Source organism: Oncorhynchus mykiss, chromosome 11 (genome assembly GCF_013265735.2).
Source record: "Oncorhynchus mykiss isolate Arlee chromosome 11, USDA_OmykA_1.1, whole genome shotgun sequence".
Taxonomy (NCBI): Eukaryota; Metazoa; Chordata; class Actinopteri; order Salmoniformes; family Salmonidae; genus Oncorhynchus; species Oncorhynchus mykiss.
Window position 1 is genome coordinate 66,991,780 of NC_048575.1, and position 23,257 is coordinate 67,015,036.

The 23,257-nt window shown below is 40.2% G+C and overlaps 1 protein-coding gene across 1 annotated transcript; it reads right to left on the reverse strand.

Moving 5' to 3' along the window:
* Nucleotides 1-396: 396 nt before the first annotated feature.
* On the reverse strand, nt 397-20,996 carry LOC110536273 (zinc metalloproteinase-disintegrin-like brevilysin H2a). Its single transcript, XM_021621972.2, has 22 exons — nt 20,840-20,996; nt 18,503-18,588; nt 16,236-16,312; nt 15,880-15,958; nt 15,704-15,780; nt 13,931-14,114; nt 13,561-13,623; nt 11,831-11,902; nt 8,081-8,250; nt 7,134-7,215; nt 5,845-5,978; nt 5,409-5,586; nt 4,379-4,468; nt 2,982-3,177; nt 2,654-2,759; nt 2,380-2,536; nt 2,141-2,227; nt 1,853-1,946; nt 1,503-1,611; nt 1,230-1,320; nt 1,021-1,110; nt 397-672 (listed from the first exon to the last, which is right to left on the reverse strand). The coding sequence occupies exons 1-22, from the start codon at nt 20,895-20,897 to the stop codon at nt 643-645; spliced, it is 2,310 nt and encodes a 769-aa protein (XP_021477647.1). The 5' UTR covers nt 20,898-20,996; the 3' UTR covers nt 397-642.
* Between the last annotated feature and the right edge of the window lie 2,261 nt (nt 20,997-23,257).

The following is a 23,257-nucleotide window of genomic DNA, read 5'->3' on the forward strand; positions in this document are numbered from 1 at the left end:
AGAAATCAGTCAAGTTAAATCTTGGTCCTAAATGGATCTTCCAAATGGACAATGACATTTCCAAAGTTGTGGCAAATGGCTTAAGGACAACAAAGTAAAAGTTATTGGAGTGGCCATCACAAAGCCCTGACCTCAATCCTATAGAAAATGTGGGCAGAACTGAAAAAGCTTGTGCGAGCAAGGAGGCCTACAAACCTGACCCAGTTACACCAGTTCGGTCAGGGCTAAAATTCACCCAACTTATTGTGGAAGGCTACCCGAAACGTTTGACCCAAGTTAAACAATTTAAAGACAATGCTACCAAATACTATGTAAACTTCTGACCCACTGGGAATGTGATGAAAAAAATTAAATCTGAAATAAATCACTATTATTCTGACTTTTCACATTCTTAAAATAAAGTGGTGATCCTAATTGACCTAAGACAGGGAAATTTTACTAGGATTATATGTCAGGAATTGTAAAAAACAGAGTTTAAATGTATTTGGGTAAGGTGTGTGTAAACTTCAACTGTATCTGTAAAACTATCCTAAAGACGTGAGGTCTCAATGCACTAACTGCACTCAGCTCTGGCGGCCCTGCATTTGAGGTCTTGGTAAGGTCTGTGTGATCCTCTTGTTTCCTCTCCTCTCGATGGTGACATCAGACCCGTGGGGGTGGGGGCCTCAAAGCCTGGAAGATAAATTACATTGTTTAACTTAAGCCAGAAATGTTGTCTGAACATTTAATTAACCATCTCTTTAACTATTGTTGTCTATATATTAGCTATTTCTGTTTATTTTTAATACATTTGTCATTATGGGGTATTGTGTATAGATTGCTGAGTAAATGTTTGTATTCAATCCATTTTAGAATAAGTCTAACATAAAATGTTGAAAAAGTCAAGTGGTCTGAATACTTTCCGAAGGGACTGTATATATTGAAATCTAATGGATTTCTTTTTTTTTAAGCCCATTGCATTTGTTTAGAATGTATCCATCATAATAACTAGATGCTGATATTCTCAACCATCACCATTACCTGTCGTACGGCCCTGAAGTCATGGGCTGGGGCTCGTGATTGGTTAGCAGCAGGAGGGGGTGGGGCCGGAGCACCCTTTGGTCGCTTGGGCTGGAAATTGTAAAGAGATGCATTAGCTAATAGGCACAAGTCCAGTTCATGAACACAATAATGATGCCAACCAAACCCTACATTGAGATGATACTCTATAAATCAAAAGGTACTGTTACCTGTTGTGGCATAGTGTTGTTTTGGCTGGGGATTGGCAGTTTGTTATTGTGGTCGTTGTACCCTTTATAGGTTTTCTGCTGGGTATGGTAGCTGGTGGATGAGCAGACAGTGACATTTTGTATTAATTTAACCTGTATTTATTCTGGAAGTCCCATTAAGTTCAGAAGACCTCAATTGCCAGGTCTCCCTTGTAAGAGAGTATATTTAAATTCATCAGAAGGGTCATCTTGTTGCAGTGAAGTCTTTATATACGGTCCACCTAGTGTACTCACCTAGGGAGAGTGGGGGACTGTTGTCTCTTCTTAAGGAACACAGCCACTACCCCAGCAATAGCAGCCAGGAGCAGCAGAGTGACTGTCACTACAATGGCAATCAGTCCTTCTACAATCACACAAAGAGGGACACCGTTATGGCAAGGTCTATGAGTTGAATACATGAAAGCACAGACCAAATCTTTTGGCAACACTTTGCATGAAGATGTTCAAACACCTGTGTAGTAAAACACTAACACTCTAGTAACATTGTATTGACATGGAAAGTATTATCCCTTTTAACCACTGAAACCATGTTTTTTTTTAAAATATATTTTCTGGATGTCCTTAGCAAGGTCTAAATGGCCTACCTCTGGAGAGACCTGTGAAACGTTTATCCTTTGCATCACAGCCGGGAAGTAACCATCCTGGCTCACACTGGCACTCCATTTTGTGATTACACACCTGTAGTGGCACAACACAGAAACACACACATTATTATAATGGATTTTCTACAATTCTATTTTGGAAAGATCTGCCCCAAACCGAGTGAAACGGAGGACATTTGCCAATGGCCTATGTTCCTTATAAGAGCCAAGGAAGTCATCCTCAAGCTCACAAATACCAGAGACAGGGGCCGCTTGAAGCACTGTACTCACAGCATGTCCTTTACATAGTGCCGAGCAGTTGGTCACTCTAGGTCCGTAGGCCGTCTCAAAATCCACACATTCATTCTGGCTGCACACCTTGGAATAGAAGATGGGGAAATGGGAACAAGGGTTAAGAGAAAATAACACTCACCACATTAAATCTGACGTCTCATTTAATTCCCCAAAAACACAGCTAGTGGTACAGAAGCCTCGTTGGGAAAAGCCTAAAAAAAAAAAAATCACTACACCTTTCCATCATTACACTTGGTCCCAGTGTCCACCTGTCCAAAATCACTGGTGTGATCATCGTAGAATGAGGCTTTGCAGTCTGAGAATTTCACCATGCGACCATAGTTGGGGTTGTCATTACCGTTCTTGCAGAAGAGTTTCCCACACTGCACATCTCTACAGAGGAGAACGGGGAAATCATATCAGTGATACACTGCTTCAGTAACGAACACTATAATTTGAGTAGGAAAAACGGTCTATTAAAATAGCATGGTATTGCTTGTCGGGACTCACTGTCTCTGGCAGGGGATGTACTGGTCCTTTGAAGGCCGTTTACAGTAGGCGTAGTACAGTCCTCTGGTGTTCTGCTCATAGCAGAACGTTCTGGCGGTTTCAGCAGCTAAGGAGGGGATAACGCCCAATGTTACACAATGCGTTAGAGTAGAATTGAAGCTACCATGTGTGTCCTCTGTTCACACTAATACACTACAGATGGAAAATGACAGGCAACCAACCGTAAGGTTGCTGTGTGAAAATAGGAACCAGAAGCGCTACCTACATCACCTAAACAGATGAAAGATGCATCAGTGTTGTTGAAACGGAAGGAAATGCTTTCACTTACATGGTCCATACATTTTCACACACTGGGCGTGGTGCTGTGGACACTGGCCGTTGTTGCAGTACCCACGTCCTCCATCACAGGGAATCCCATTGACAGTGAAGACGTCCTCGGGACAGTCGGCTGATTCCCCTGTGCAGTATTCTGGCAAGTCACAGTCATCATGCTTCATTCTGCACTCTCTGGACGAGGACAATATCTGTGGAGAGAGTTGTTGTTGCCATGTTTCGTATCACTAGCGTGATCGTCTTCCCGCAGCCGACTGCCATGAGTATGGCAAGATAGTCTATAAACTTGGTGAAACACGTGTCATGCTGCAATTGCACTCTGAATCTACTCCGTTTGCTGAAATAGAAGTTCAGAACTAGCCTGTCTGACACGCAGACCCACTTGGGACACAAAAAGCTGCTTTTGCCAGACAAGTTCTTAACAATACGTATCCAAGACTATAGCATTTTTATTATTGTGATGCTATGAAAAATATTCTCCTTACAGTAATTCCTTTACTAATAAGTTTCATAAAATGAGAGTGAAAGTCAAATGTCTTTAATTTACTTATACATTTGAGTCAAACAATCTGACATAGTTATGCGTGTCTGCTGCATGTCCACAAGAGGGCTTTTGTATCAAAGGAACACAGAAGGAAGTAGAGTGGACAGAGGGAAGATTTCAATTGCAAACTCCTTGTCTCTTTCTCAAAACCCATTGGAGGAGAAGGTCAGAGGGGAGGGACTTCTGGCTTACTCATCCAATGGGTTTAAGAAGATGAGGAGAGAGGAGTATGCAATTGAGATCTTCCCAGAGCAGAGGCATGGTTGAACTGTGGTCTGCTCTCACCTAGTGGTGGAAAAAGTACTCAATTGTCCTATTTGTGTAAAAGTAAAGATACCTTAACTGAAAATGACTCAAGTGAAAGTCACCCAGTAAAATTCTTCTTGAGCAAAAGACTAAACGTATTTAGTTTTAACTATTCTTAAGTATCAAAAGTATATGTAATTGCTAAAATATACTTAAGTATCAAACAACAAGTACAAATAATTTAAAATTCCTTATATTACGCAGTCCAGATAGCCAGGGGCACGTGCTGAAACTTAAACATAATTTACAAACGAAGCATGTGTTTAGTGAGTCCATCAGATCAGAGAAAGTATGGATGACCAGGGATGTTCTCTTGATAAGTGGATTTATACCATTTCTGTCCTAGTAAGCATACAAAGTGCAACAAGTACTTTTGGGTGTCAGGGAAAATGTATTGAGTAAAAAGTACATCATTTTCTTTAGGAATATAGTGAAGTAAAAATTGTAAAAAAATGTAAAATTAAAGTACAGATAGCCCAAAAAACAACTTAAGTACTACTTTTAAGTATTTTTACTTAAATACTTTACACTATTGCTCTCACCTTACAGTTGTCACAGCACGCTCCTGCAGCACACTCTGAGCCCTTAGTCAGTGTGCAGCTGGTGGCATTACAGCATGGGTTTCTACACTCCTATAACAGCAAACAGTACATGTCATTAAGCCATTTTGATAATGATTTAAAGAGACCAGTATGTAAATACTGTATCTCAAAATAGTCAAGCCTCTGTGTATACTTCCACTACATATTGTGGTTTTACACTACATATTTACCCCTTAGTGTATTACACCACACTAAGACATACACTAACTAAGACAAACATTGTACTGTAGTAGGCTATCAAGAGAAACTGGAATTACAGGCCTCTGAAGCAAACAAGACTTGGCAAGAGAAGTGGTTCAGCAAGACAGGGACATAAGATAGTGTCTTATAAGCCTGACTAACAGGTCTCGACAGATTGACTTGACTAAACCACTCTACTGAACTCCAACTCTGACTTGAACGTAAACTGGATAAATATAATCAAAGTTTCTTATGCCTGCTTATCATATACGTATGGCTATCATACTGTGCATGGACGTACAATGCACAAACATGTGAAGCATGTTGAATTTTATCCATCATTACATTACATTACTGCCATGTCACTCATTTGAAAATAAATGTCCCAAACACAGGTTTTCTGAGGTGGGCGGTGGAGGAGATACCTCAGTTATCGGGAAAGGTCTGCGCATGTCATATACATTCCTTATGTTTACCCCTAGCCAAGGAAAGCAGACAAGAGCAGACAAAGCGTAAATGTTATTCCCAGAAGTGATTGTCTTTATCTGGTATGGTTGAAAAATAAATGTACTCTAATCTTTGACCGCATCTGATCAAATGTAAAAGTTAACATTTTAGTAAAATATAGCTTTGAATAATTATATATTGTAATCACTTGACATCCTTGTATTAACTTCATGAGAACCAGATTACTTTTGTATGATTTGAATGGTGCATTGCTGATCTAGGATAATGGGAGAAAATATTCAAAAAAGGTGGTGTAAGGAATGTAAATGAAAGGTTCATTTACCTCCAGGGAGCCACAATCACACTGCTCTCCTGTCTCCATGAAGCCATTGCCACACACTGGGGTTGATTCCACATTCCGGTAGTCTGGCTTGTCCAGCAGACACTCAGGGTTACGATTATTCAGAAACTGTTCATAGCTTACGCTACTGCAGCTACTGAATGACTTTGGGATATCCCAGCTGAAATAAACACTTTAGTTACCCAAATAGGCTGTTTTCATTTAATAAAACACCACTGTGCTATTGCTACACAATCTCATGCGCTATGTTCCATGTAAATGTTTTTGCAATATGGCTGCTGTGTGTTATGGCAGAGAACAAGGCCTGTAAGTGTTCTTTAGAGGTTTCCTCTTCCTCGTACAACATAATCATTCAGATGGTTTATCATTGACACCATTCCAATCTAGTCACAAGATCATATCTCAAAACAGTCCTTACCTGAGGGCCCCAGCCATTATACAACTATTCCCAGAACAAGTACAGGCACTGGAGTCATCGTGGTTCATGCCCAGGTTGTGGCCCATCTCGTGGGCCAATGTGGCCCCTACAGCAATGGCCCTGGGGTTGTGATCCTGTAGTAAAACACATAGTTAACATTCAGTAAACCTGAATGTGTTGGACCATATTTCTCTTGTAAAATAGATTTTATATCAGTGAAACTGACATTGATGCATTGGTTAGTGATTACATTGCTATAGAGTATGAGTTACTGTTTCACTATTAAAGTGCACTACAATTGATCTTCCTTTTTGAGATTATCTACATGTTGGTTCATTGGCTAATTTACCATTTGAAGTTATTACTTCCTCCATTCACACAATTTGTTTTTTGCATTTCACATACGTATTTCTAAAACGAGTAATCTTGCAATTCAACACACAATCTCTTTGGAAACGTCACTTCTTGGAAACTTGGTAAAATCTCTGTTGTCCGCTTATTGCAATACCACATGAAGCAACATTTAGTTGAAATACCTCAAGCAAATACAGTACTATTACCACATTCAAATAATGGCAGCTCATCGTGTAGGCAAATGTAGGGATACGGTCCAAACACTTAAGACACACCCTATACCCTCAGCCCTCAAATTAAATGGACACTTCTGAGGACGTCTGACGAGTATACACTTGCAGGCCAAGGGAGAAAGGAGTTATTTTTAAATGGACCACCCTTGGCCGGAAATTCATCACTTGTGTTTTCAGCCAACGGTAGCTTGTGGGTGCTTTATATGCGGTACAGTCAATTATGAGTGCACTTATATTAAATATATAATTATTAATATACACACACTGTATGATAGCTAGCAAATTAATTAGCTAACTAATGTTAGCCTCCCTAGCTGGAACTTCAAAAGGAAAATGTTTTATTTCTAAAAGACACATTTGTGCCATCATGTGTATCAGTAGCACAATTTCTAACTTATTTGCATTCGTTTTTACTTGTACGTTGATTTCCCCATTGAAGTTTAAGTTTGTGGACTTTTCTTGGCGGATGTACAATCGTCGCAAATTGAATTATGGGGAGTTTCAGGCCCCGGAGTGAGTATAATTGTACACTTGTAACCTTGACTAAAAACAAGGGCTGAGGGGCTTACGTTGCAAACATCCCTTGCTTGGCTAATCATTTGGACCGTCCAAGATGGCGACGGGGATTCCCCTAAGGGCATAAGGCGAGGGTGTCTTTTATGAGTTTGAACCACAGCCTAGATCTAATGAAATGTACTTTACCTGCACAATCCCAACTGAATGATCTGAACATAGAGTCCCAATGAAGGCCAGACCCACCGTCGAGCCCTCAAAGTCAATGCCACTGAAACACAGGGAACAAGAAACATATGAACCCCACATATATATCTCTCAAGTACCCATACATGTCACATACTCATGTTATGAATTCTTAAATGTGGGTCTATCAATAATAACGTTCCAAACCAAGATGGCCTCCTTATCAGGTGACCCATCAGCTGACTGTCACCTGACCCTATTTAGCTGTCTGACAAGCACACCAATAGAGAATGATAGAGGCCTCTAGTGTCCAAAAGTCTTCCACCATTTTAATGTAGTCAACTGGGTGTGACATCCAACTTCAATGGCTAATCTCTCCCGGTGATCTTGTTGGAGTCAAGTCATTGGAGGACTTCCGGAATGCGCTCTTGTGTTATCTGCCTCTGATGTGTTATATTTAAGCAATAAGGCACGAGGGGGTGTGGTATATGGCCAATATACCACGGCTAAGGGCCGTTCTTAAGCGAGACGCAACGGAGTGCCTGGATACAGCCCTTAGCCGTGGTATATCGGCCTTATACTACAAACCCGAGGTGTGTTATAGCTATTATAAACTGGTTCCCAATATATTTAGAGCAGTAAAAATACAGGTTCTGATATACCACAGCTGTCAGCCAATCAGCATTCAGGGCTCAATCCACCCAGTTTAAAATCCTGTTTATCTTGTACTCAAATCAAACCTTGAGACCCTCACAGATGTGTTTAATCAGAGAGTCAGAGATAGAGGTGAGGCACTTTAGATGAACAATTACATTTATTTTAGAGTGCGGATTAAGTGTGCGTTGTATCTGATGAAGTGTGCATTGTAGCCCACTTGAAGGTGTGTCCAGGCCTACCTGATGAAGTGTGTGTTGGGGCCTTCCTAATAAGTTGTGTACGTCGTGACCTACCTGATGAGATGTGCGTTGTCATGACGCTTGGTGTTGACCAGGTCGCTGTTCCTCCACTTGGTAAAGGCATCCAGGGTGGCACCAGCAGGGGCGGTCACTGATATCTTATCATTGTCTGTCCACACCTCCAGACCAACCAAGGCAATGAAGGTGTTGAGGGGCTTGTATACCTGCAGGCAGATTAATTGCATGGTGAGGTGAGACTCCCCATTAAAACAAGCAGGAGTATTTTACACAGACACAGATTAGGAATAGTCCTGGACTAAAACAAAATGTAGAAAAGTAAACCCAACAGAGAACCTTTTTGTCCTTTGTCTAGGCTTAATCTGTGTCCTGGAAACCGGCCTTAACAGTTCATTGGATAACAATTAACTTCTACAGTCCCACCATGATGCCTTCTAACCCTATAAAAACGCTGTGTTTGAGCTACAGACTTCTGGGTTATACAATTGGATTAGCCTATTTCTGCAATCAATGAGTCTGTGCGATTAACAGGGGCTGAGCTAGAGCGGTGTTTGTGAGATAAGGTGGTGTGGCTCAGCACTTTTTACTATTTTTTTTTTTAGCTTTAGTTTGAGCTACAAAATATTAAAATATATCTAGGAAAATCAGACTCACATGAACATGTTTTGCTCTATGACACTCACAAGCAACAAAGGTGTTGCTCTATATAGAAAATCATACTGTAATATACTCACAGTTGCGGTCATTGACTAGTTGGATATTCATTTCCCACTGAGCAAACAATTTATTTTCAATGACTTACTACATTTTTTGCTTTGGCTGACTATTTTTGACATGTCATAAAAACTTGAATGCAATTGTTTGTCAAATTGTTTTGTTTTCTACTTGGTTGTCCTGAAAAGAAAATGGTAAAACACTTAATTGTGCACCACCGAGAGCATCCGGAATGGTTGCATCGCCGCCTGGTAAGGCAACTACTCGGCATCTGACCTTAAGGCGCTACAGTGTTAATGCGTACGGCCCAGTACATCACTGGCCCTAAAAATTGCCAAAGACTCCAGCCACCTTAGTCAGACTGTTCTCTCTGCTACCACACAGCAAGCGGTACAGGAGCTCCAGGTCTAGGACCAAAAGGCTCCTTAACAGCTTCTACACCCAATCCATAAGACTGCTGAACAGTCGCTGTTTATTATCTACAGTTGAAGTCGGAAGTTCACATACATTTAAACTCAGTTTCACAATTCCTGACATTTAACCCTTGTAAAAATTGTCTTAGGTCAGTTAGGATCACCACTTTATTTTAAGAATGTGAAATGTCAGAATAATAATAGAGAGAATGATTTAGTTCAGCGTTTATTTCTTTCATCACATTCCCAGTGGGTCAGAAGTTTACATGCTACCAAATACTAATTGAGTGTATTGCCTTTAAATTGTTTAACTTGGGTCAAACGTTTTGGGTAGCCTTCCACAAGCTTCCCACAATAAGTTGGGTGAATTTTGGCCCATTCCTCCTGACAGAGCTGGTGTAACCGAGTCAGGTTTGTAGGCCTCCTTGCTCGCACACGCTTTTTCAGTTCTGCCCACTAATTCAGGTCAGGGCTTTGTGATGGCCACTCCAATACCTTGACTTTGTTGTCCTTAAGACCCTTTTCACAACTTTGGAAGTTAGGCTTGGGGTCATTGTCCATTTGGAAGACCCATTTGCAACTAAGCTTTAACTTCCTGACTGATGTCTTGAGATGTTGCTTCAATATATCAACAATTTTCCTACCTCATGATGCCATCTATTTTGTGAAGTGCACCAGTCCCTCCTGCAGCAAAGCACCCCCACAACATGATGCTGCCACCCCTGTGCTTCATGTTTGGGATGGTGTTCTTTGGCTTGCAAGCCTCCTTTTTCCTCCAAACATAATGATGGTCATTATGGCCCAAAAGTTATATTTTTGCTTCATCAGACCAGAGGACATTTCTCCAAAAAGTATGATCTTTATCCCCATGTGCAGTTGCAAACCGTAGTCTGGATTTTTTAATGGCGGTTTTGGAGCAGTGGCTTCTTCCTTGCTGAGCGGCCTTTCAGGTTGTCGATATAGGACTCGTTTTACTGTGTATATAGAAACGTTTGTACCGGTTTCCTCCAGCATCTTCACAAGGTCCTTTGCTGTTCTGGGATTAATTTGCACTTTTCGCACCAAAGTACATTCATCTCTAGGAGACAGAATGCTTCTTTCTCCTCAGCGGTATGATGGCTGCGTGGTCCCATGGTGTTTATACTTGCATACTATTGTTTGTACAGATGAATGTGGTACCTTCAGGCGTTTGGAAATTGCTCCCAAGGATGAATCAGTTGTGGAGGCCTACAATTTATTATTCTGAGGTCTTGGCTGATTTCTTTTGATTTCCCCATGATGTCAAGCAAGGAGGCACTGAGTTTGAAGGTAGGCCTTGAAATACATCCACAGGTACACCTCCAATTGACTCAAATGATGTCAATTAGCCTATCAGAAGCTTCTAAAGCCATGACATAATTTTCTGGAATTTGCCAAGCTGTTTATGCAGTCAACTTTGCGTATGTAAACTTCTGATAGATGTCCTAACCAACTTGCCAAAACTATAGTTTGTTTACAAAAAAATTGTGGAGTGGTTGAAAAACGAGTTTTAATAATGACTCCAACCTAAGTGTATGGACACTTCAGACTTCAGCTGTATGCATAGTCACTATACAAATTACCTCAACTAACCTGTACCCCCGCACACTAACTCGGTACCGGTTCATTGTTATGCAATTTTCTTGTGTTACTTTTTTTAAAATCACTAGTTTATTAGGTAAATATTTTCTTAAGTCTATTTCTTGAACTGCATCGTTGGTTAAAGGCTTGTAAGTATGCATTTCACGGAATATGACAAATCAAATTGTATTTGATATGATTTAAAAATAGGGGCTGGACAGGCAGATAAATGAAGGTCAGCTAAATAAATCGGCGTTTTTGCTGGAGTCTCACGACTGATGGGTTAAAATATAGTGGGGTTTCAGTTGAATGACCTTCACAAGGCAGAGAAGAAAACAAGTACTGTACAAGCAGAGGCAGAAGACAAAAAGGTGAGAAATGTTAACATGGAGGTGTTGGGTGACCAGACAGCAGGGACATGCTCCTCCTGTCTAGGTGCTTTTAGCGACGCAGGTCTATTTACATGCAACAGTGTTGCTTTGAATTGTATTGGGTTGCAAAAAAAACAGTCAGAGGGAAGCCAGAAGATAAATACAATTCCATTTCAACTTAATGTGCCGGTGGGCAGAATAGGTTGGTCTAAAAAAATATAACATTATTAAACAGACTTTCCAAACGTGGATCTTTTGTAGACCCATTTTCTCTGTGCTTTACCTCACGTCAAAGCAAGGCCTGCACATGTGCCATTTGTTGAATAAAATATTAAACTTGTGGGTAACTTTTATTTTGACATGAGGTAAACCGGAGAGAAAGTGGGTGTACAACAGATCCACGTTTGGAAAGCCTGTTTAATATGGTCCTTTAGATATTTAGTCTCAAATTCCCCCCATCATAATGACCAACCTTCCTGCGCTGTTCCCCCCGGCACAGTAAGTTGGAATTGCATTTAACCTCTGACTTCCCATGGACTGTTTGTGGTACTCAATACAATTGAAAGCAACTCTAGAGTATGTAAATAGACCTATGTTGCTAAAAGCACCTACTGTCGGTCCTGTTGGGGATCTTATACAGGATTTACTGGCAGTTTGCTAATACTGCCGCCTTGCAGTGACTGACTCACCATGTTGACAAAGTTGACCACTTCAAATATCCTCTTACGCAGCTCTCTGAGGTTACTTTTCATGTTCTTGTACTGAAATAGCATCATGTTTTAGTACACTCACAAGAGAACAGTGGAGATCCTGTTTCACAATACATTACTCACTACTGACTCATTAGATACGGTATACTAAACAAAAATATAAATGCAATTTGCAACAATAAGATTTTAAGTTAATTTAAGGAAATCAGTAAATTGAAATGAATCCATTAGGCCCCAATCTATGGATTTAATATGACTGGGAATACAGATATGCATCTGCTGGTCACAGATACCTTAAATAGGTAGGGGCTAGGATCAGAACACCAGTCAGTATCTGGTGTGACCACTATTTGGCTTATGCAGCGCGACACATCTCCTTCACATAGAGTTGACTGTGGCACGTGGAATGTTGTCCCACTCCTCTTCAATGGCTGTGCGAAGTTGCTGGATATTGGCGGGAACTGGAACACATCCCAAACATGATCAATGGGTGAAATGTCTGGTGAATGTGCAGGCCATGGAAGAATTGTGTACAGATCCTTGCAACATGGGGCCAGGTATTATCATGCTGAAACATGAGGTGATGGCATTGGATGAATGGAATGACAATGGGCCTCAGGATCTCCTCATGGTATCTCTGTGCATTCAAATTGCCATTGATAAAATGCAATTGTGTTCATTGTCCGTAGCTTATACCTGCCCATACCATAACCCCACCATGGGGCACTCTGTTCACAACATTGACATCAGCATACCACTCACATGATGCCATACACGCTGTCTGCCATCTGCATGGTACAGTTGAAACCTGGATTAATCTGTGAAGAGCATAATTCTCCAGTGTGCCAGTGGCCATCGAATGTGAGTATTTGCCCGCTGAAGTTGGTTACAACGGCAGTCAGGTCAAGGCCCTTGTGAGAACGACGAGCACGCAGCAGATGAGCTTCCCTGAGATGGTTTCTGACAGTTTGTGCAGAACTTCTTCGGTTGTGCAAATCGCCAGTTTCATCAGCTGTCTGGGTGGCTCATCCCAGACCATTCTGCAGGTGAAGAAGCCAAATGTGGAGGTCCTGGGCTGGCATGGTTACACATGGTCTGCGGTTCTGAGGCCGGTAGGACATACTGCCACATTTTCTAAAACGACGTTGGATTTGGCTTAAGGTAAAGAAAGGAACATTCAATTCTCTGGCAACAGCTCTGGTGGCTATTCCTGCAGTCAGCATTCCAATTGCATGCTCTCTCAACTTGAGACATCTCTGGCATTTTGTTGTGTAACAAAACTGCACATTTTAGAGTGGCATTATAGTGTCCCCCAGCACAAGGTGCACCTGTGTAATGATCATGCTGTTTAATCAGCTTCTTGACATGCCACACCTGTCAGGTGGATGGATTATCTTGGCAAAGTAGAAATGCTCATGAACAGGGATGTAAACACATTTGTGCACCACATTTTAGAGAAATAAGGTTTTTGTGCATATTGGAACATTTCTGGGATATTTTACTTCAGCTCATGAAACATGGGACTAACACATTACATGTTGTGTTTATTATAGATATTGGTTGGTTTGATCTAAATATAATTAGGTCAAGTAATGGCCAAATTAAATAATGTTAATGAGATATTGAAGTATGAAATGTTCAAGTGTATTGTGTTGATTCTGGTAAAGGTGGGACTTGTGTTTCTGACATATTTGTCTGCAGGTTCTTACCTCACGGTTGTCTGCAACAAGGACGAGCTCAACATACTTTTGCTGTTGAAGTAGAGATGGACCCTAATAAACAGGAAACCATTGTTGTAATATATATATGGTTAATTTATTTTTAGGAAGGAAGTGGAGTGTGCTCATCCAACTTGAGTTGAGGTGCAATCCCAAAAATGTGATCATTATTGAAAAGAAAAAGGCGCAACCCACGCTTACCATTAAAAACTCAATGTTTCAAAGTTAAAAAGGTTGACATTTCAGCTATCAATGGCCTTCAGTAGAACACATCATTTCCTGTTCTGCTATTTCTGTTTTGATGTGAAATACCACAGACTATATTTAAAATGGGAAATGTCTAATATATTGTATGTCTTACTGAGCCACGAGAGCGGCTCTTGCTAGTTATGGGAGGGTAGTCTGCATTCCAGCTAGTGTTGGTGACTCCACACATCACAGGCTTGGAGCTCTGGTCCTCGTATTTCAGCACTGCGTGATCGCCATCATCCCCCCCTGACAGAGGCTCAATCAGGTACCTTTGGGCGGCTGTTCTGAAATATCCCCTAAAATAAAAAACAGACATGACAACTGATTTGGGGTATAAAATAATGTTTCACTGTGGACTTTTGTAGAACACCTACTTATTCAAGGGTTTTTCTTTATTTTTACTATTTTCTACATTATAGAAATACATCAAAACTATTAAATAAAACATATGGAATCATGTAGTAACCAAACAAGTGTCAAACAAATCAAAATATATTTTACATTTGAGATTGTTCAAAGTTGCCTCCCTTCGCCAAGATGACAGCTTTGCGCACTCTTGGCATTCTCTAAACCAGCTTCATCTGGAATGCTTTTCCAACAGTCTTGAAGGAGTTCCCACATATGCTGAGCACTTGTTGGCTGCTTTTCCTTCACTCTGTGGTCCGACTCATCCCAAACCATCTCAATTTGGTTGAGGTCGGGGGATTGTGGACACCAGGTCATCTGATGCAGCACTCCATCACTCTTTCTTGGTAAAATAGCCCTTACACAGCCTGGAGGTGTGTTGGGTCATTTTCCTGTTGAAAAACAAATGTCTCACTAAGCCCATAACAGATGGGATGGCGTATCGCTGCCAAATGCTGTGGTAGCCATGCTGGTTAAGTGTGCCTTGAATTCTGAATACTTCACAGATGGTGCTTTGCTGGTGACACTCCCTCACCAGAACACCGCCATTCTTTACGGTGGGAAAAACACATGCGGAGATCCGTTCACCCACACTACATCTCACAAAGACACGGCGGTTTGAACCAAAAATCTCCCAGTTGGACTCCAGACCAAAGGACAAATTTCCACTGGTCTCATGTCCATTGTTCGTGTTTCTTGGCCCAAGCAAGTCTCTTCCTCTTATTGGTGTCCTTTAGTAATGGTTTCTTTGCAACAATTTGGCCATGAAGGCCTGATTCACACAGTCTACTCTGAACAGTTGATGAGATGTGTCTGTTACTTGAACTCTGAAAAATGTATTTGTATCTGAGGCTGGTAACTAATGAACCTATCCTCTGTAGCAGAGGTAACTCTGGGTCTTCCATTTCTGTGGTGGTTCTCATGAGAGCCAGAGCCAGTTTCATCATAGCGCTTGATGGTTTTTGCAACTGCACTTGAAGAAACTTTTAAAATTCTTGAAATTTTCCATATTGACTGACCTTCATGTCTTAAAGTAATGATGTCGTTTCTTTGCTTTTTTTAGCTGTTCTTGCATTAATATGGATTTGGTATTTTACCAAATAGGTCTGTCTTCTGTAATCCCCCCTCCCTTGTCACAAAACTGATTGGCTCAAACGCATTAAATAGTAAATCAATTCCACAAATTATATTTTAAGAACGCACATCTGTTAATGAAGCCTCATGAAGCTGTTTGAGAGAATGCCAAGAGTGTGCAAAGCTGTCAAGGCAAAGGGTGGATATTTGAAGAATGGCAAATATATTTTGATTTGTTTAACACTTTTTTGGTTACTACATGATTCCATGTGTTATTTCATAGTTATGTCTTCACTATAACTCTACAACATTATAAATAGTAAAAATAAAGAAAAACTCTTGAATGAGTAGGTGTTCTAAAACTTTTGACCTGTAGTGTATGCTGTAGAGATGTCGGGCAGCCTACCTGAGTCCATCGCAGGTGCTCATGCTAACCGTTGACACACTGTCATTCACAATGGTGCCGTGGTAGTAGCAGTGGTCCTGGAGAAGATAATTAATTAAAAGGTTTAAGGGCCTTCTAATCAAGACACTTCTACACAGCCTCCTGCTACCTATCAAGGGTTTGTTATAATCACTTACCACATCCCGAGGTGTAGAGGTGACTGGTGTACCATCCTCAGTGTAGTAAGTCTCACTATAGTCGTTGGTGAGTAATTCGCTGAGGGAACCAAAATAAAGTTATTACATTATTTCATCAGGCATGTTCAAAGGAATTCATGCTGTGGTAAAACAAAATTGTGTCATTCCATTAATGACGCTTGACAATGATGCAGTGTGATTATAAAGGAGAACTGAAAATTACACTGGTAAGACAGTTATCTACATACTGACCGTTCTTGTTAAGGGGAATGAAGAAGCATGTGATCATTCTACTGATGTGTGAGATGTTAACATTTGAGAAAAAGATTGAAGGAGGCTTTTGCTAGAGTACATACCCATTCTTCTCCAGATGCATCTCAATGTCTTTCCCACCCACTCTCATTGCATACTTCAGAGTTTCCAGTCTGGATGACTGATGGAGAGAATTAGGTCACACTTTATATGGATAGTTTACTATACTATCAACAAACTATCTGTTGATAAGCAACTGCTTGCGACGTTTAGAGATGGGGTTAGTGTCACGTTCACGGTCTTCAAACTCCCTGTCATAGATGAGCCAAGGCGCAGCATGCATGTAATTCCACATCTTTTAATAAAGCAAAATTTTCACACAAAAAAAACAACAGGTAACCAGAAACCGACCGTGACGCAATCGTGGTGCGCACAAACACACACAGAGAAAATAAATAATTATCCACAAACACAGATGGGGAAAAGGCTACCTAAGTATGATTCCCAATCAGAGACAACGATAGACAGCTGCCTCTGATTGGGAACCATACCCGGCAAAAAACAAAGAAATAGAAAACATAGAATGCCCACCCAAATCACACACTGACCTAACCAAATTGATAAATAATAAATAATAATAATAAAAAGGCTCTCTAAGATCAAGGCGTCACAGTTAGGGTAAGGGTTAAGTTTAAGGTGGGGGTTAGTAGATAGTTAGTTGAAATGTTACTGATAGACTGTAGATACTTTGTAGAGCATCTACAGATGGACTATTCAAACAAAGTGTTACAGAGAATTAGGATTAGTTGATACCCTAGATGGAGTATAATATCTCCTCACTACATTACCATGGTTGGTCTTCCACCACTTTATTACAAGCATTAAACACAGTTGTTAAAACTTCTTTGGGATAGGGGGCAGCATTTTCACTTTTGGATGAATAGCGTGCCCAGAGTAAACTGCCTCCTACTCAGTCCCAAATGCTAATATATGAATATTATTATTAGTATTGGATAGAAAGCAGCAGAAGTTTCTAAAACTGTTTGAATTATGTCTGTGAGTATAACAGAACTCCTATAGCAGGCAAACACCTGAGATAAAATTCAAACAGGAAGTGGGAAATCTGAGGTTTGTAGTTTTTGAACTCAGCCCCTATCGAATTCACAGTGGGATATGGGTTATTTTGCACTTCCTAATGCTTCCACCAGATGTCAACCGTCTTTAGAACGTTGTTTCAGGCTTCTACTATGAAGTGGGAGCGAATGAGAGCTGTTTGACAAAGGGGTCTGGCAGCAGCCTCGTTCTCAGTCACGTGCGTTCACATGAGGTATCTCTCGTTCCATTGCTTTTCTACAGAAAATGGAATTCTCCGGTTGGAACATTATTGAACACTTATGATAAAAACATCCTAAAGATTGATTCTATACTTAGTTTGCCAAGTTTCTTCGACCTGTAATATAACTTTTTGAACTTTTCGTCCGACTAGACCTGAATGCGCGTTTGGATTTGTTTACCAAACGCCCTAAGAAAAGAAGCTATTTGGACATAAATGATGGACATTATCGAACAAAACAAACATTTAATGTGGAACTGCGATTCCTGGGAGTGCATTCTGATGAAGATCATCAAATGTAAGTGAATATTTATAATGCTATTTCTGACTAACGTTGACTGCGCAACATGGCGGATATTCCTTTTGGCTGGTTTGGGCTCTGAGCGCCGTACTCAGATTATGCTTTTTCCGTAAAGTATTTTTGAAATCTGACACAGCAGTTGCATTAAGGAGAAGTGTATCTAAAGTTCCATGCATAACACTTGAATTTTCATCAACATTTATAATGAGTATTTCTGTGAATTCATGTGGCTCTCTGCAAAATCACAGCATAACTGAACATAACACACCAATATAAAATTAGATTTTTGGATATAAATATGCACTTTATCGAACAAAACATAACATGAAGTCCTATGAGTGTCATCTGATGAAGATCATCAAAGGTTAGTGATTAATTTTATCTCTATTTGTGCTTTTTGTGACTCCTCTCTTTGGCTGGAAAAAATGGCTGGGTTTTTCTGTGGCTTGGTGGTGACCTAACATAATCGTTTGAGGAGTTTAGCTGTAAATATTTTTTTTAATCAGACACTGTGGCTGGATTAAGGATAATTTTATCTTTAAATGGTGCCTAATACTCGTATGTTTGAGAAATTTGATTTATGAGATTTCTGTTGATTTGTTTTTGGCGCCCTGCAATTTAATTGGCTGTTGTCTAGGACTAGGGTGGAACAGGTTAACAAATAATATTTTGGTATTGGTGTGTATTTCACATCAAAACAGCTCCTGTGCAGGAAGGAAGAACAGGAGAAGACTTACTTGTGTTTCTCTTTTCTGCAGAGAATGTAGCCTGATGGGTCGGACCACCTCATAGTCGCTCACTCCTTCAAGAGGACCATGACTCACTGTGGGGCGATAGAGAGAGAGATGGAGTGGTAGAGAAATGAGAGAAAATTCAAGAATGGACTCACTTTGTCTATCCCCACACTGATCCTACCTATTCTAAACATAATAACCTGGAGAGGATGATGTTAACCTGCTTGTCTCCAGGCATTGACTGGTCCAATGTTAAGGAACAGTCAGGTGGCAGTATAGCAGTGTTTTGCCCTTGAACTGCTGCAGCACAATCCCGGCTTTCCTTATATAAGTTACTCTATTGAAATTCCTGGTCTCCTGAACATTGCATTTTGATTGTCTGGTTGTTCATCAACTTCCAGCCACTTCATTCCCTCAGTCCCTTGTGCAGCCAACCCTGTAATTATGGGTATGGGTTATTCCATTTTGTGTGTCTACCAAACCATGACAAATTAATGTGTTGCGTACACTAACAACATAGTTGGACCTTTGGTTGTTCTACGGCAACTATCTTGTAATGAAAGCTTCTGCTGACTTGGCCCTATCTTTTAATAAGCGAGGGCTTTGTGCGGAACTTTAATGCATTTCATTATTGTTTACACATTGTTTCTTCAAACTATAGTATGAATACCGCAAATACACAATGAACACAGGCTGTTTGACCCTTGCATACGATAATAGACTGCGATAGACTTGCGTCCTGTCCAGGGGGTGTACTTGTACATCAGTCTGCCTCACTCTACAGAAACAGGACATACTGTAAGCTCCTGCTCCTATGAGCATTCCAGCAATAATTATACTCTGTGTTATGTTTTGTTCGTGTATGACACAAATGGATCCAGATGCTTCGTTATTTTGATGCCCTTTCTTGTTCTCTGTCAGGCCTGTTTTGATTTGTACTTGACCATGGCAATTGAATTGCAGTACATATCCACTGCTTTGTGATTGGGCCACAGAGGAACATTGGGAATTATGTAATTATATTGGTCATTTTGTTTCCCCGTCACTTCCACCTTTGCGCAATAGCTGTGGGATGAGGTTATTCTTTTGGTAAACGTCTGGGTATTTTCAAGTGAATTTGCATGATTTGCTGGCTTTTTAATTATATGTTTTACAACAAACTTTTCACATTAAAACAAACAATACTGAGCAAATGAGGCAGTCTCATTCCATGTCTCTACTTATTGGAAGAGCTAAGGTTTTGAAATACTGGCCATGCCCAAGACAATCATGGGGAATTTACCAGAGAATGCAATTATCTCTGTGTTTTCATTCTAACCATTCCTCGGATTTATTCATTGTGGAAACTGTTTACCGTTTAAGAACCAAACGGAAGCAAACAGAGCAATATGATAGTTTCTGTTGGACAAATTCAGGAAGGTCCCTCCTCGTTTGATTTGGGTTGCTTCCATTTAAGAAATGTTTTTCAACAAAATCTGCATAACAAATGCACCCTACGTGTGTCAATACTTACTAACACTACTACAATGATGTTTCCCAATAGTTGTTGTGAAAATGAGTCTAAGTTAAGGTTTCATCACTAAGCGTATTTACAGGTACTCACCTCACCTGATCAGGTAAGGAGAAAGAGAGAGAGAGAAAGAGAGTGAGAGAACTGAGAAATGTGACATTGTTGTGGTACAAAGTCCAGTTTTAGCCACACAATTTCACAAAAGTACTCTTTGTCTGTTATCTGTCCATATTCATTGACCGTAATTACTACTGTAATTATTATACTATGTAGAGTTGATAGCACTGTCTAGTGCTCTGTCGGTGCCACAGGTCTTCATCATGACTTTCTGTATTTCCAGAAGCCATGAAAGAAACAAATGGATGAAAAGTAGTTTCGACTGAAATATACACTGATTAAAGTGGATTTAACAAGTGACATCAATAAGGGATCATAGCTTTCAGCTGGATTCACCTGGTCAGTCTATGTCATCCTAATGTTTTGTACACGCATTGTACTTTGGCTGCTATTTCGGATTCTGTTACTTAACAAATCCATGGGGAAATCTGAAAGCTCACATAGACTTCCAATTTAATCAAAACATTATTTCACTCCCTCAGAAAAACATATACAGTAGAGATATTATTTGCCCCCCTTCATCTAAATATTTTTGCTTCAGTATTAAACAACTCATATTATATTTATTGCTCACTTTAGAAATCCTTGTTTTACTTTCTCCCATGAAAATATATATACATGTAGTAGTCTGAATAAAGTGCACTGAGCTGACTGGGGTTTAGTTATTAACCTGGCATTGTATTGTGTGGAGATGGGTGTATCCAATGACTTACCTGAGAGATTGAGTGAAGCAGTTAGGGTAAAGATCCACAATATATGTTTATGTGCCATTGTCGACGTGCAGACAGCTGCTGAAACAGAAGAGAGTGACTGGGGGCTTTATAGGTTACATGGCTGCATGCTCATGTCATGTTATCTACCGTCCACAGGCCACACCTTATTAGTATCACAGCCACTTCCTGATTGTAATAGCTAGTGTACACACAACTTGCTACAGTGTGTGTGTGTGTGTCCCAAATGGCACCCTGTTCCCTATAAAGTGTCAAATGTAGTACTCTACAGAGGGAATATATTGACATTTGGGATGCACACAGTGACTTGTATAAACACACTCCAGGTTAATTGAAAGAATGCAGGGGAAAATACCAGGTACCAATGGTGTTGAAGGTGTTTACACAACATTCTTTTTGCATAACTTTGGCTTTTTTCCTGTAACCTCCCAACCTAACAACATACACACGCATGCAAGCACACACACACACACACACACACACACACACACACACACACACACACACACACACACACACACACACACACACAATGGTAACAGTTAGAAAATATATATTTGTCAATTCACTTTTAGAAAGAAGTGCATCTTCATAGAGAGAATAAATTAGTTTAAACCAGTTTCTGTAGAAGCTATGTTCCCACAGTTCCCTTTATCGTTACAATACAGAGATTAGTAACAGTAAGTTAATACATTTTATTTGTAGCTTTTTATTTAGAAGACTTAGTTCTCCTTTAGCTTGCCTGAAACCCATGAGTCAGCTTGAAACAGCTTGTGGTCTGTATGATGATGATGATCACTGTCATTTTCCTATTTAGGAGTTTCATAAAGCAGTTCACTTCTGTTTTCTACGTTGTCACACTCTGTCACAGTCTGTTCATATATAGCCGAGACAATTCATTGTCCATGTCAAATAAAGACTTGAACCCTATCAGTAGCAGTTTTGCTGCCCAGCGGCTCTCTCACCCACTATACGCATGCTTAGATCACACACAAAATACTGACGTCTTAGAAGACAATAAGGCTGTCTCTCACACTAGAGAATTATTTTTTTTTATGTATTTTATTTAACCAGGTAGGCTAGTTGAGAACAAGTTCTCATTTGCAACTGCGACCTGGCCAAGATAAAGCATAGCAATTCGACACATACAAAAACACAGAGTTACAGACGGAATAAACAAAACAGTCAATAATACAGCAAAACAAAAGAAAACAAGAAGTCTATGTACAGTGAGTGCAAAGGCCATTCCAGAACACTGGGGAGAAACGTATGCTGTGTCCCTGGGGATCTAATAATAGCAAAATACATAAGTCATACTTTCTTCTCAGATGAGACCATCTCTCTACTTTGATGATATAAACTACCCCATTGGTACACTAGATGTAGGCCTACTACCTATTTTAAAGTGTGTGGTTTTTCAATGATCTGGTGGCACTGTGATACATGGTTGACAATGAAAGAATGAGGTGCCCTGAGGCCGGTTGGCTGGGAAGCTGGGAAGGACCCATCTCAAGAATGTCATGGTTGAGAATAGGGTCACTCTGGGTTATGTCACTGTTCACTGCATTGACAAAGATGTTGGTTGCTCAATCAGTAAGAAATGCACTGTGATTAGGGCTGTGACGGTGACCATATTACCGCTACTCCGGTGGTCACGAGTCATGAAGGCAGTCAAATTCCACGTGACCATTTAGTCACAGTAATTAGGCTTCTGCAAACTCTGATGCTTCTGATGGTCATTAGTAGCCTACCAAACTTGTGAGTGCTCAGCACTCTATTGTCCCTCTAATCACTCTTGACATCAATGCAAATGTGATCTAAAATCTAACCAAACACTTAATGAGACTCATCAGCTCATGTTGTGCAACATTTCTATAGGCTATGTAATTGTGTGAGAAAACAGATTGATGGCTTTTGTTAAAAAGAGGAGTCTCCCATCAGCTTTATATAGGCTAGGCCAACTATATTTATTTCTCAACCTTCCTAATATTAAGTACATTGCTTCTCTTTACAACAGGAGTATAGCCTACCTGGCTGGCATTAAAATGAACCACGGGAAATGCATCCTCCTTGCGCTATTTAAGTGCATAGATTACATGTATTTTTACCTGTTGCTCCTGTTTTGAGACAGGTGCATGATAATGGTCCATTCAAAATAAAAACACATTTCACATATATATGATTTAGTATATGTAGAGACAAGATTAAATCAAGAATAGTGTGATGGGTGACATTATTAGCTTGTCAGTTGTGAATGACAGATTTTCACTTTTGAATGATGTCCAGTTTAAGGCAAGAAACAGCCATGCTTTTTGTTGTGCAACTTTTTAAAATCATAGTTGCACACCTTATGTAGCCTAGCCCATAGCCCAAAAGTTTTGTATCACACCTGAAGTGGCC

What these genes read in the sequence shown, in the direction of transcription:
- LOC110536273 (XM_021621972.2), bottom strand. Translation starts at nt 20,897, where the DNA reads ATGGCACATAAACATATATTGTGGATCTTTACCCTAACTGCTTCACTC. An exon ending in TTTCACAGGTCTCTCCAGAG is followed by an intron (nt 1,612 to 1,852) that starts GTAGGCCATTTA and finishes GTGTGATTGTAG; the next exon opens with AAGGACTGATTGCCATTGTA. An exon ending in ACTTCAGGGCCGTACGACAG is followed by an intron (nt 673 to 1,020) that starts GTAATGGTGATG and finishes TTTATCTTCCAG; the next exon opens with GCTTTGAGGCCCCCACCCCC.